Source organism: Peromyscus californicus, unplaced genomic scaffold, assembly GCF_007827085.1.
Source record: "Peromyscus californicus insignis strain IS unplaced genomic scaffold, ASM782708v3 Scaffold_2__1_contigs__length_46816999, whole genome shotgun sequence".
Classification (NCBI taxonomy): Eukaryota; Metazoa; Chordata; class Mammalia; order Rodentia; family Cricetidae; genus Peromyscus; species Peromyscus californicus.
This window is the reverse complement of record NW_026294540.1, coordinates 34,491,382-34,504,729: the sequence shown is the minus strand read 5'-3', so window position 1 is coordinate 34,504,729 and position 13,348 is coordinate 34,491,382. Positions and strand designations below refer to the sequence as shown.

The 13,348-nt window shown below is 55.2% G+C and overlaps 1 protein-coding gene across 1 annotated transcript in view; it reads right to left on the bottom strand.

Annotated features, from left to right (window-relative positions):
* Adap1 (ArfGAP with dual PH domains 1) overlaps positions 1 to 13,348 on the bottom strand; it is a 52,029-nt gene that overhangs the window by 5,934 nt on the left and 32,747 nt on the right. The window contains exons 4-6 of the mRNA XM_052754289.1: positions 12,564 to 12,646; positions 1,894 to 2,006; positions 603 to 749 (exon numbers count right to left, since the gene is read on the bottom strand). Coding sequence (XP_052610249.1) covers positions 603 to 749; positions 1,894 to 2,006; positions 12,564 to 12,646 — 343 coding nt within the window. The remainder of the gene's footprint in view (positions 1 to 602; positions 750 to 1,893; positions 2,007 to 12,563; positions 12,647 to 13,348) is intronic.

Sequence of the window (13,348 nt, the reverse complement as noted above, 5' to 3'; positions counted from 1 at the left end):
GAGTAAACACCTCACAGGGATGATGGCATAAGGGAGCAGGAGTAGGGGAAACTGCCAGGCGGTGGTGGCGCACGCCTTTAATCCCAGCACTCGGGAGGCAGAACCAGGCAGATCTCTGTGAGTTCCAGGCCAGCCTGGTCTATAGAGCGAGATCCAGAGAAACCCTGTCTCGAAAACAAAACAAAACAAAACAAAACAAAAAAAAAAAAAAAAAAAAGAGTAGGGGAGACCTTTACTGTCCCAGAGGTTACCAAATCAGACAGCATGTTTAGAGACATGGTAACTTCCTGAGGGATCAGTCCAAACTCCACCTTCCTAGTCTTGAGGAGACATTCAGCTCTGCAGACACACACACACACACACACACACACACACACACATACACACACACACACATGCTTTGATAAAGCACACATCAGAGCTCTAGCCACACGATGCAGGGGCCCCTCTGCCTGGCAGTCCCACTGTAGATAAAGGTATAGACTCTAGGGTTTGCTGTGGTATCCTTTTTTTTTGGCTGCAGCATGGAGGCAAGGCTGGATTAGTGCCCCACCCCCGGGGGGTGCACTGCTCCCCCCCCCCCGCCACCTAGTGGCGCCCACCTTGCCATCTTCGTGGTAGATAAAGATGTTGCGAGTGCTGTTGTCCTTCAGGTAGGTGACCTGCAGGCCGTGGGGGTGGCCAATCTTGCCCGGCTGGAAGGTAGCATTCAGGTGCTCAATCTTCATGACAGCCTTAGGCTCCTTGGCCTGTGAAGGAAGGCTAGTGGGAACCCCAGACAACAGCCACTGTCTAAACAAGGGAGACTAGCAGTACCCATGTTGTGCTGTGTAGCCTTAGGCAAGTTCCTTAACCTTTTTGACCCCCCAGATTCCTAGCCTGTGAATGGAAGATCCATGTCGACTTCCTTGGGTGATGGGGGACTAAATGACATCTGTGGGGGACACTTGGAATCTGGGTAACCTTCCCCCTAATCTGTGACCCTTCCTGTTCTCCGTCCTACCCTGACCCAATTCTTGCTTGCCTGTGCATCTGGAGCTTGTGATCTGGGACTGTTCACCAAGACCCCAGGATCCTAGCGCTTGTTTACTGTTCCCAGACCAGTTCATCCGGGTCATGTGCAGGCAAGGAGGCTCTTTCTGCAGTCCTGGCTGGCTCCAGGGAGTTGTGTGACTAGCCCCATCCCTCCCTATCCCTCTGCCAGACCTTAAGTCGGGGCACTTTTCCAGGTATGTGTTCTGGTGTCCTGCACCCCCGAACATGGCCCCTTCTTGGTGCCAACGGTCCCAGAGAAAGGGCCACTATGTACTTGACTGTGTACCCCCAGGGAGGTTGCTAAATCTCTTTGAGCCAGTACCTGACAGACAAGGCAGGTGAGGAGGCTGCCATCTTGGATAACAGCACCACCTCTCAGGCAGCCACACCCCACCTTCCATCCCTCTATCTAGCCAGCCCCACCGCAAGGCTGCAGCCATCTACCTCCAGGTGGACCCCGCCCTGCAACGGTGACCTAGAGCCAAGAGCGTCACCACCGGGTGGGTACCCCTCCCCCCTCGCAGCTGACCCAAGGCACTATCACTGACTGTTTCTGGAAGCATCCACTAGGGGGAGCCTCTGGCTTCCCAGGACCATTCTCAGCAGGCCCACACCAGGCCTGGCTCCTGGAGGCTCCAGGAAGGGACAGGGGTCATTCCTGGATGGGGGTTGGGGGGTTAGTGTGTGGGTGCATACACATGTGGCATTTCCCCAGGGGGAGCCATCATGAGGGGTGTCCCCTGGGAAGACTGATGGAAGGCAGCCACGCCCCTGAAGAGCTAATACACGGCCCTGCAGACCCAGGGGAGGCCAGGACCCCACGTGGGAAGGTCACCCTTTGCTCCATGCCAGGCTCACGTCGTTTTTGTTGAAGTATTTCAGGGCACCCTCTCGTTCCGTCAGCACAAACTTCCGGCTTAAGAACTGTCCGTTGTCCCGGCCACGCTTCCAGAGAAGGCCCTCACGGTATCCTGGGGAAGAAAGGAACAGTTAAGGAGCTTCCACCTAGACGACTCTGTCCCTGTCCTAGGGACCTTCCTCTGTGAGGTGGACACAGATGAGCTGCCTGTCTGTCCTGCCAATGGCCTGAGACCCACTGCCCAGAGACACCTTGACGTTCCAGTTAGACCAGAGGCTCTGGGGCCCAGGCCACCTTTGCCCGCCCAGACCCTCCCATCTGAACAAGCCACCTAAGAAGCAGGACTTAGGGACATAGTTGGGAACATTGGGTTTGAGATGGCCCAGGGCTTCCAGTCGGGTCTAATGTCACAAAAAGAAAGAGGTACTAGGGCATGAGAAGGGGCAGAAACGGACTGAGTCACTGGCCCCATGAAGCCAGGAGTCAGAAGGACCCTCCCAGAGACCTGGTTTCACAATGCTGGGGTTGGCTCGCTCTGGGGACCCTGGTACGGTTCTGCCCCAGGGCAATTAGAAGCTACTTCACTGTTGGCAAAAACAGGCACCCTCAGAAGATCCAGCCTTCCTGGTGCCCTCAGTTCCCTCCATGCAGCCCAGCTTTGCTGTGTAGGCCGGTCCCATCCATCTACAAGGAGATGACATCATGGGCTCGCTGTCCTGCCTCCTCCCCCTTCATAGGACACTCCAGGTGCTGTGTTGGCATTCGCTGGTGGGTTGCTGGGGGATGCCTGCATTGCTTGAAACTTCTGGCGGCTGCAAGCCTCCCTGCAGGTGGACACACAGCCGGTGGCCATGTCCCCCCGGGTGGGCAGAGTACAGGGCCATGAGCTTTGCTGTTTCCCTCTTTGCTGGGTATCAGAATGGCTTTCTTTGGCAAAGAAGGTCCCAGAAAATCTTGTCTGTCAGCAGTGTGCTTGAGGGTGGGTGTGCAGCTCCTGTCACGCCATCTCCAGCCAGCCAGACCCTGACTGCCAGGCTAGCTCCGTCTTGGCCATCCAACTCCCTCCCCCAGCATCTCCTCCTCTGCTGCCTGCTGCCGGCAGGGCAGCCCTGTCCCTGTCACCAAACACAAGGGGCTATTTTCTGTGCTCTCAGAGACATGTGGCCATAAAAAGGCAGCAGCCTGGCGTCAGGGAAGGGGCAGCTGGCGCCCGTGGGACTATCAGTCTCAGGGCGTGCCAGAAGGGGCCTGCTCCCTCCCCCGGCTTCTGAAGAGACGGGGCCTCTCTGAAGCTGTGGAGTGGCCGATGTCCCTTGCATCTCTTGTCTTAGCGTCAGCAGGCAGGAAGAGTACAGGAAAGAATCTTTCTGTACTTGGATACCGGGCCACCAACACTTCCCATTAGGCCAGGCAGGACCCACTGAGAATGTTTGTTGACTGGCTCCTTGAACACCTAGCCTAGATGGATAATAAGTCAGCTTGGCCTTCCTTCATCTTTAGGGCCCAGATTCTCTAGGCTTGAATAGCTGAGCATGTAATTCAGAAGTGGGGTGTCGAGGGGTAAAAGACTGGATGCAGCAATTCCCCACCCCCACTACCTCCAGAACCTTCCAGCCATGTTTTATAGCTAGTACCAAGGAGCCAGCAGGAACAAGCCTCTAGCCTGCTGTTCCCATAGTTGCCAGCAGGTGGCAGGAACACATAGGGAGGTCCCGTTTCCCAGTGCTGGGCTAGACTGATCCCTGCTGACCCTTTGAGGCTCCCACAGAGCATCAGGCTTAGTGCCCTGAAGCAGTGGGTCCTGCGGGCCAGGTCCATGTCCAAAGGATATCCTGTGGGCCCGACCAGCTTTTCCAACAAGCTGCCACCATGCCTATATTTCAGGCCCCATGATGGCAATCAATACAAGGGATGTTTTTTGAATGATGCTAACAGCATCCCTGGTCTGGCCCTGCAAGAGTCCAGACCTTTCTCAGAGCTCTGCTTCCTTCTTGGTACCATGGGAATCTGACCAGCTAAGGGCTGAAAGGTGGTGAATCTTTGCCCAGCCCCACCGGACTGGCTGGATGGCCCCTACCCACCCCATCCAGAGTCCTTGATCAGCAGCCCAGCCAGGCTACCCTTCTGGGCACACTTGAGACCAGGCAGGACCAAGAGTGACCACTCTCCCTGAAAGAACAAGCTGACCCTGAGGCAGAGGCTGGGAAGTTCAGTCAGCATTGATTAGACACCTATGGTGTGCAGGGCTGGGACCAGCTGCAGAGGTTGGAGGGACTTGAGCCACATTCCACAGGGATTGTTTCTGAGGAAGGCACAGGATGCGTACACACAGAGGGGCTCAGTATCACACAGAGGAAGTCACCGTTCCCTGGCACCACAAAGCCCATCACAGACTGACCTTCCTCGGGGTGACAACACAAGACTGTAGGCTCTTCTGCAGGGCCGTGGCCATACAGGGCATGGCCAGTCGGCAGTCAGGCTGGAGGTGGGGGTTGGGGGTGGGGGTGGCGGGGGGGGGGGGGAGTGTCTTACTATGTAGCCCAAGCTGGCCTTGAACTCGTAATCATCCTGCCTCAGTCTCTGGAGTGCTGGGGTGACAAGTGTGTACCACATGTACCACACCTTACCTGGGGGCTTCACTCTTTTGTTTTGTGGTTTTGTTTTTTTTGTTTTTCAAGACAGGGTTTCTCTGTGTAACAGTCCTGGCTGTCCTGGAACTTGCTCTGTAGACCCGGCTGGCCTTGAACTCAGAGATCTGCCTGCCTCTGCCTCTGCCTCCCAAGTGCTGGGATTAAAGGCGTGCGCCACCGCTGCCCAGTCTGGGGGCTTCACTCTTGATCCTCACAAACCGGAAAGAACCGGATGTCTCTCAGTCGTGTGGGACATTTACGCAACCGTGGTGTCCTGCGTGCCAAGTAGATGGCCCTGCCACCCACAGGATGGGTTCCAGGCAGCAAGGCAGGCGGGAGAGAGGGCAGGCCCTGGGGCGCACGGCACCACACATCTCCACTCAGTACACAGGCGAGCTGTGCTGCGGGGGCGGGGGCGGGCACCGTGTATCTTCTGCACGCTCAGAGTTTCATAACCCGCAAGCTCCAAGAAGTGCGCGTCACACAGAATATGCAAAGCGTATGCAAACTGTGTGGTATATATGTAAACTGTGCGTTTCTTTTTAATTCAGGGCAATGAGCACATGGTCTTGCCGTGAGTGGGACAGGAAGCTGGCTGAGGTGTGAGCCCAGTGGATGTTCCATCCTCAGGACTGCTGTGGGGCCCTCCTGAGTGGGAGAGGCATCACGTCATCTGGCCTCTCCCACTGGGGTATTACCAATGTAAGGTTGGGCACAGAGCTAGGTGCCTCAGAGGCACCAGAGAAACTGAGGCCCCGTGCGTGACCTTACCCCAGACTGGGTCAGGAGGCCAAGGGCAGGCTTCTGGGTATGCAGGTTCAGATTCTGAATTGCCAGCCTGCTGCCCCCTCACAGGGACACTCCAACTCCCCGGAGGACAGAGGGGCCGCGTGGACGGCAGGGGCCGAGATCAAGGCTCGTGAGCCTCCTGAGCTTCACGTACCTGCGGTGCCTCCTTGGCATGTTTGACCCCCACTCTGCCTGTGCCCTGGGAGCCCTGTTTTCCATTTTAGGAACCTGGGGTCCTGGCAGCAGGTGGGCAGCAGGTGACCACCATCCACTCACCCCTCACTGCTACTTCCTGTCTTGGCTCTCGGAACAGTTCCCATTCTCCCCGCTGTGTCTCCTTGGGAGGCCTTTCCTCTCTGACTGGCCACACCAGGAAGGCTTCCACAGCCCTCTGCGCTGGTCCAGTTGGGCTTCCTGACCTGAGGTGGGGTCAGGCAGGGTCCTCCTTCAGGACAAAGTGACACCTCTCAGGGACTGGCTTCTTTAGGGAGGGCTCCACGTCATGTGTCCCAGTATGCAATGCTCTGGCTTGAAGATGCCGCTGGTGCTTCTGGTCGCTCACAGGAACCCTTCAATGTGAGTGTCACATTCCTTCCTGTGGTTGCTTCTTTGCCCGCTCAAGAGCCAGCAGAGCAGAGCCTTGTGGGGAGGGGGTGCTGTGCAGCCAGCCAGTTCCAGCCTGCGACTCTAGGCACTGGGGTTCTGAGCTATGCTCCATCTTGTACGTAAGTAATCGGTCCCCTGGAGATACTGTCCACAGAGTCGCACAACAGCCAACAGGAAGCCCCGAAACAGGACCTCACCAGCTGGTCTCATAGACAGGGTGGCAGGGGCCCCTCACTGCCACCCATCTCTGGGCCTCAGTCCCCTCATCTTCCAAAGGGTCGGGACTGAGGTGAAGCTAAAGGAGACAGGATGGTCCCCGCGGTCCAGCAAGGCCACCAGACCTGCCCACTGAACTCGGAGTGGCTGAGACATAGGGGCCTGGTACTTGTGGGCAGGCTGGCTGACCTTGCCAGTGGCCCCTCCTGTGGAGCACATCACGTGCACAGATCCAAACATTGAGGCCTACACATGGGACAAGCCTACACTCGCACGGAAGACACATGTCATGATTTAACGACTCCCCCGAATGCCACTGTGCTGAGCACACTGACTTTACCACACAAGGAGTAACTGAGGCCAGGTAGAGCTTGCCAACAAGAGAGCCTCGCCCCTCTCCCTCCCTGTTTGCACGGTGACATTAGGACAAAGGTCAGGAAGGCAGCAGTATTGGGATGTCCCTGCCTGGCACAGCCAGGCATCCCGTGGAGGGAAAGGGGTTAAGTCCTGGAGGGACCCAGGCAGGAAGTCATGTCTGTTGGAGGGAGGTGGTGGGCCTGGTCCTCGACAACAAAAGCCATTGTCTGCATGCCCTGTCGCCCACCCTACCCTGTGAAAGGCGGCCACTGAGGCTTGGCAGGAGCCAGGGCGCCTGTCACCCAGCCATCTACAGGGCAGTGCTCCGGAGGGACAGGTATAAAGCAAGGTGGACTCGGGTGTGAGGGCACACCCACAACCCTGACATCTCCAAGTTTCAGAGGAAAGTTCAGGCACTCCAGACAACTGTAACCTTGGCTGAGGGATGACCCACAGAGAAGAATGTGGCAGGGCCCTCTGGTCACATGACTCCTCCTGCAGAGGGACAAGCATACCTGTAACCCAGGACCAGCCCTCAAAGCCTTGGACCCCAGATATATCACAAGGTCCAGGCCACCCACCCAGAGGCCTGCCTCCACCTGCTGCTTCCTGACCCACACAGCTAGCCTGGGCATTGGAGAGGATGGCCAGGATATGGGGGTCTTGACCCAGTAGCCTCTGTCACTGGCAGGACAGGAAATGCAATGGGGGCTGTAAGGGCGCCACTGGCACCCGCCTGGTCTGCAACTCCAAAGTTGCCTCCCTCCCCCACTTCCTCCAGCCCTAGCTGACATTGCCTGAGGACCTCTCCCAAGCCCAGTTCTAGGGGAGTATGTACTCAAGTCCCCACGTCTGCCCTACTCAGCCCGCTGCCCCTGTTGGGAGAGGACAGCTAGTTATCCAGACGGCCCCACGGACCCAAGAATGTCATCCTGGCACAGATGTTTGGTCCCATTCTACAGGGCTCCTGTGTCAGGCCAGAATAAGAGACAGGCAGTATCAGTGGACACCTCAGTGGCCGAGACTCTGCCGTCCAGTATCTCCCGGCCTCCACAACAGTGCTTCTGGGGAACTTCCTTAGACGTAATGAAATTTGTAAACGTAGTATGGGCTCCACTGTGGATGAGCACGGCACTCTGTGACAGGAGCCTGGCACAGAAGGTCACTCATGGAGTCCAAGCCGGTGAACAGCAGGGGAAAGAGGAGCAGACGGTGGTGGCTGCTGGCATAAAGAGGCTGCAGAGCATGGTCGCTAGCAGGGACAGGGTCCCAGTCCTGGTGTGAAGTGTCTGGAACAGACCTGGTGTTGTGCAAAGATGAGTGTGCCGGGGGGGGGGGGGGGTTGGTCTGTGACAAGGGTGTTTCCCCAGAGACATCACACAGATGACCCCCCGCCCCGGCCTCTGCTCCCGTGTCCCTCAATCTGGAGGTGGGTGTATCAGATGTTCCTAATGATGTCCCTGTGGCCCCTTGGGCATTGTGGAGGAAACTGCGGTCAGTATCCTTGCTCAGCGTCAGTCTTGACACACAGCTCAGGATAGTCCTTGGTCTCCAGTCTGAATACCACCACTGTCCTCCATCTCTCTCAGCCCCAGCACACTAACTCTTGAGTTACCTTAGCTAGCTGGGCAGCCCTGAGGAAAAAACAGACACAATCTCCTCCTCTACAGTTCTTGCTGAGTTATGGAGGCAGAGGCCCTGAGCAGGTGACATGGGACCCCTGTCCTTGGCTGGCTGCCTTATCCTTTGGCCCTGATGCCTCTCAGTTAGACCGTCCAGGCCTCCTGGTCCATGCATGCTCACAGGCATCTAGGAGGTAGCCTCTTGGAATCCACACTTCTGGTTCAGTCTGTGCAGGCTTGGGGCCACTCCTCTGAAGAGTCCCAGGCCTCACCTCTTTTGGGGCCCCACATTTCCCCTTTCTCCATCTGAGGGGACTTCTGCATTTCCCAAGGATGGGCAGTGGGGAGTGTCCTCGCCCTGAGTGAGAAAGTGCTGTGTGGTAAGAGGAGGGGGCAGAAGTGCTGGGGACTGGTATCAGAGGGGGGGTAAAACGCTTGCCTAGAATCCCCCAGTGAGGAACTGGGGGTGTGGCTCAGTGGTAGAGCACCTGCCTAGAATCCCCCAGTGAGGAACTGGGGGTGTGGCTTAGTGGGAGATCACCTTAATTTTTAACATGTGTTTCATGTGTGTACATGATGAGGGAAGTATGGGTGTGGGGGGGGGTATGCATGTGCCATAGCACATATGTGGAAGTCAGGGGACAGCTTGTGGGAGTGGGTTCTCCCCTTCCTTCATGTGGGCCCAGGGATCAAGTGAGGGTCTCTAGGCTTGGTGACATGTATCATTATCCACCGAGCCATCGTTCCAACCCTGCTACCTTATTTGTCCATTTATTTTGAGAAAAGGTTTTACTGTTTACAGTTTTGTGTACTGTGTACTGTGTACTGTGTACCGTTCTGGCTGGCCTGGAACTCACTCTGTAGACCAGGCTGGCCTTGGACTCACAAAGATCCACCTGCCTCTACCTCCTAAGTGCTGGGATTATGGGCATGTGTCATTGACTCCAATTTACTTTTTGATGTGGCCTCTCATTAGCCTGAAGTAGTCTAAGCTGGCTGAACAGCAAGATCCACCAATCCTCCTGTCTCTGCTATCCTACTGGGATTATAAAAGCTTGCTTTAGAATTGTGTGTGTGTGTGTGTGTGTGTGTGTGTGTGTGTGTGTGTGTGTGCGCGCGTGCGTCCGCGCGCACGCGCGCGCATACGCTACATGCATACAGGTGCCTGTAGAGGCCAGAAGAGAGTGTTGGATCCCCTGGAACTGGAGTTACAGGCAGTTGTCAGCCACTCAATATGGGTGCTGGGAACTGAACTCCAGTCCTCTGGAAGAGCAACAAGTGCTGTTAAACACTAAACGGAGCCTAATTTTGTTTTTTTCAGACAGGGTTTCTCTGTGTAGCCCTGGCTGTCCTGGAACTCGCACTGTAGACCAGGCTGACCTCGAACTCAGAGATTTGCCTGCCTCTGCCTCCTGAGTGCTGGGATTAAAGGCATGCGCCACCCCAACCTGGCTGGGCCTACTTTTATTTTATTTTATTTTTTTATTGTTATGTGAGTTCTGGGGACCGAACATGTCCTCATGCTTGCGAGGTAAATTGTGACTGAGCCATCTCTCCCCACCCCATCCTTGCTTTTCTTATGAGACAGTCTCGCCATAGCCCAGGCTAGCCTTGAACTTACGATCCTCCTCCTCTGTCCTTCCTAAGTGCTTCTCTGCCACTCCCAGTGCTAACAGGACTCTGAGTGGACCTTGGTCCGGGGAAACCCTGGGTACCATGGTGTCACCATCTCCTGAGCCCTGGAGTATGACCTGGAGATTCCCAGGCCCTCACTGACCTAAGTACTTGGCACTGGCAGGAAGCTGGCCAGTCCTCCAGCCTGCCTTGGTTCTGTGGCCTGCATGCACTCCATCTAGACTCCAGACCTCAATTCTGCCAGGACCAGCCCAGGTCCAGAGGCAGGCATGTGACCTAGACACCCCGTCCCCCGAATCACGACAGTCAAACGCATCATGAGATTAGGGATGGATGGCACACACCTCTAAGCCCAGCAGTCAGGAGGCAGAAGCAGGCAGGAGATCTGAGTTTCAGGCTAGCCAAGGCTACATGGTGAGATGCTGTCTCAAAAAAAAAAAAAGCTAAGGTGTATGTGGTGAAGAGGACGCATGTGGGCCAGGGCTCTGAGTCTCCCTGGCCCTTGTTCCCTTTCAGACGGTGCGGTGTTACTAGGTGATGAAGGCTTTAGCATTTGGGGCAGACAGCTACTGAATCACAGCCATGTGGACTGAGCACTGAGTGGGTTGGGAGTGGGGCAGGAGAGGGGATCCAGGTCCAGCACTCTGTGCTGAGGGTGGGGAAGACCACCACACACAGCCTCCCTCTTGGACTCACTGCTAGGAGGCCAGGGTCCACTCCTAGGGCAAGGGAAGGGCCTTTGGGTGGACCAATATAGAGAGGGGAAGGGGAACGCTCCCACCTAGTCCTACTCACAACTGACTTGCTCCAGGGACACAAGAGGACAGAACCAAACAGAGCCTTGGAGAGGTGGCTGAGCAGCATTGTGACAGGTGTGAGGATGGCCTGAGCCAGTAGGCAATGGGGACCCACCTGTGGGATGCAGGCAACGGGGCCCACCTGTGGGGCCCACCTGTGCAGTGCAGGCAATGGAACCACCTGTGCGGTACAGGAAATGGGACCCACCTGTGGGGACCACCTGTGCGGTGCAGGCAATGAAGCCCCTCTGCCTTCCCTCCAACAGTGCTGGGCATCATTCCTTTCTACTGGGGTCCAATTCTCCAATACCATCATGATGTGAGTGCAGTATTGTGGGATCGACACCTTTATCTAGTTCTAGAACATTCTGCTCACCCCAAAGGGAAGCTTGTGTCACAGACTTGTCAAACCTCTCATGCCTGCAACATGACAGTGTCCCACCACTCCCCATGACTGACACTGCTCTACCTGGATGGGGCTCTAACAGCTCTCCCCTCATAGATGACAGCCATCAGGGCACCTCTGCCTCGTGGCTGCACAGGGGTTCCAATGTGGACATCTGTGCTTGGGCATCCGCTTGCTGTCCCCAGTTCACTCCTCCGTGGTGGACACTGAAGAGTGAGGGAACTGTTGACACACAGCAGGTTGTTGCTCAACTGTTTCGGGACACATTTCCTGGACACCGGGTGGACACAGTTTCCACAAACATGCTTACATCATGCCTACATCCAATTTCCCTGTGATGGCTGTTCTTGGCTGTCAACTTGACTACACCTGGAATTAACCAAATCCCAAAACGCTTAGTATACCAGTGAGGGGTTTTTCTTGATTGGATCATTCAAGGTCAGAAGATCCACCCTAAATCCAGATCTTTGAGGTGGGAAGACCCACCTTAAATCTGGGCCACACTTTCTGCTGGCAGCCTATGTAAAGGCCATGGAAGAAGCAGCTTGTTCTCTTTGCCTGCTTTCTGCCCTTACTCTCTCGTGCAAGTCCATCCCTTCACTGGCATTAGAACCTACTTCTTTGGGATTCTGGTGTACACTGAAGACCAGCTGAGACGTCCAACCTCATGGACTGAACAACTACCGGAATCTTGAACCTTCCATTGGTAGGCAGTCATTGTTGGACTAGCTGGACCAAGCCAGTAAGCAACTCTAATAAATACCCTTTATGTAGAAAGACAGATTCATTCTCTCAATTCTGTTCCTCTAGAGAACCCTGAAAAATATAGTCCCCATAACAAGTTTGAGGCCCCACATGCCAACCAGGCTCCTCACCCACAGTGGGGGCATATTGGGGCACTGGAAGTTGGCAAATGAAGGGTTCTTCTCAGCCAGCCCCCCACTGTGGTCCACAGAAAAGAAAGTGGCTGTGGTGGGCCTATGCCAGAGCAGAGCTGCAGGAGCAGCCCACCTCTGAAATTTAGGGCCCAGTCACCCAGAAAAGACCAGAAGAAGGACCTGGGAGATAAACTTCAGAAAGTCCTCCTGTGTAGAGTGATGGGGACTACTTCAGACTTGTAGAGCTGTCCAGGAGATCATGGCCCAGGCCCCAAGCCCAATGCCTACCACATATCAAATATACAAGCATCAAGATGCCCAGCCAACTCAGGCTGGGGGTCCCACGGAGGCATGCAAGAGCCCAAATGACGCATATTTAATAAAGAAGAGACAGTACTGTTCAGTAGCCCATCAACTGAGTGATGGGAAGACTGAACTCCAGAACTCTCAGATGACCCTGTCCTTTATAACATGATCCCTAGTCCCTCTCCACAAAGCTCCAGAACCCATTGGAACCAACAGCACCAGGCAGGCCCAGGGGAAGGCAGTGGCCACTGATTTGGCGGTCTCCTCTGCCAGTGTGAGTGCTAGCCCACAACAGTCCTTTTCGGCTCCCCACATAAGACCACACCCCTTCTGAGGCCCCCGAAGGGGAGAGGATGGTCTAAGGTCTGGGCCCTCCACAGGTTGGAACACTGAGCCAGTTAGAGACATTGGGAAGAGCACAGCTCACCTGCAGAATATGGTTCCTGCTTCTCCACATGAAGGAATTCTTGCCTCTCATACTTGGCACGGATCCACTGCTCACGTAGGAGTCTACAAAAACAGAGGGGACTCAGATGACCTCCTGGACCCCAAGTGCTCTGCAGAGAGCCACCATGATCCTGGCTGCCTCTGATAACCAGCTTTCAGGAGCCAGAGGTCAGCATGGGTGACTGCCCTTCTCAGGTTTAACTGTTCACATGGGAAGATCTCCATTCTACCCTCTCAGGGGTCCCTGTCATCCTTCTGGCCCCTCTGGTTCCCCTAGATCCTGACTCAGGACTATCCAAACAGTCATGTTGGCAGGTTGGGAGCCTGTGCTCTGTCCACCTGAAACACCCCACAGCTCCTCACTTGTTTCTGCAGCTGACCCTGTATGATGGTTAGTTTTTAATCGCCACCACAACACACCTAGAACTACCTGAGAAAAGAGTCTTCATTCAGGGATTGTCTAGATCAGGTTGGCCTGTGAGTGTGTTTGTGAGGGATTGTCTTAATGGTTAATTAATGGTCGAAGACCTAGCCTACTTTGGGTGACACCATTCCCTAGGCAGGTGGTTCTCCACTGTGTAAGAGAGGAGCAATCGAGCTAGAGGAAGTGAGCATGCATGCATTCACTTCGATCTGCTCTTTACTGTGAATATGATGTGACAAATTGCATCGAGCTCTTGAAATTGTGACTTCTGTACTTTGATGGCCTGTAACCTGGAATTGTAAGCCAGATGTCTTAGTTCAGGTTGCTCTTGCTGTAGCGAA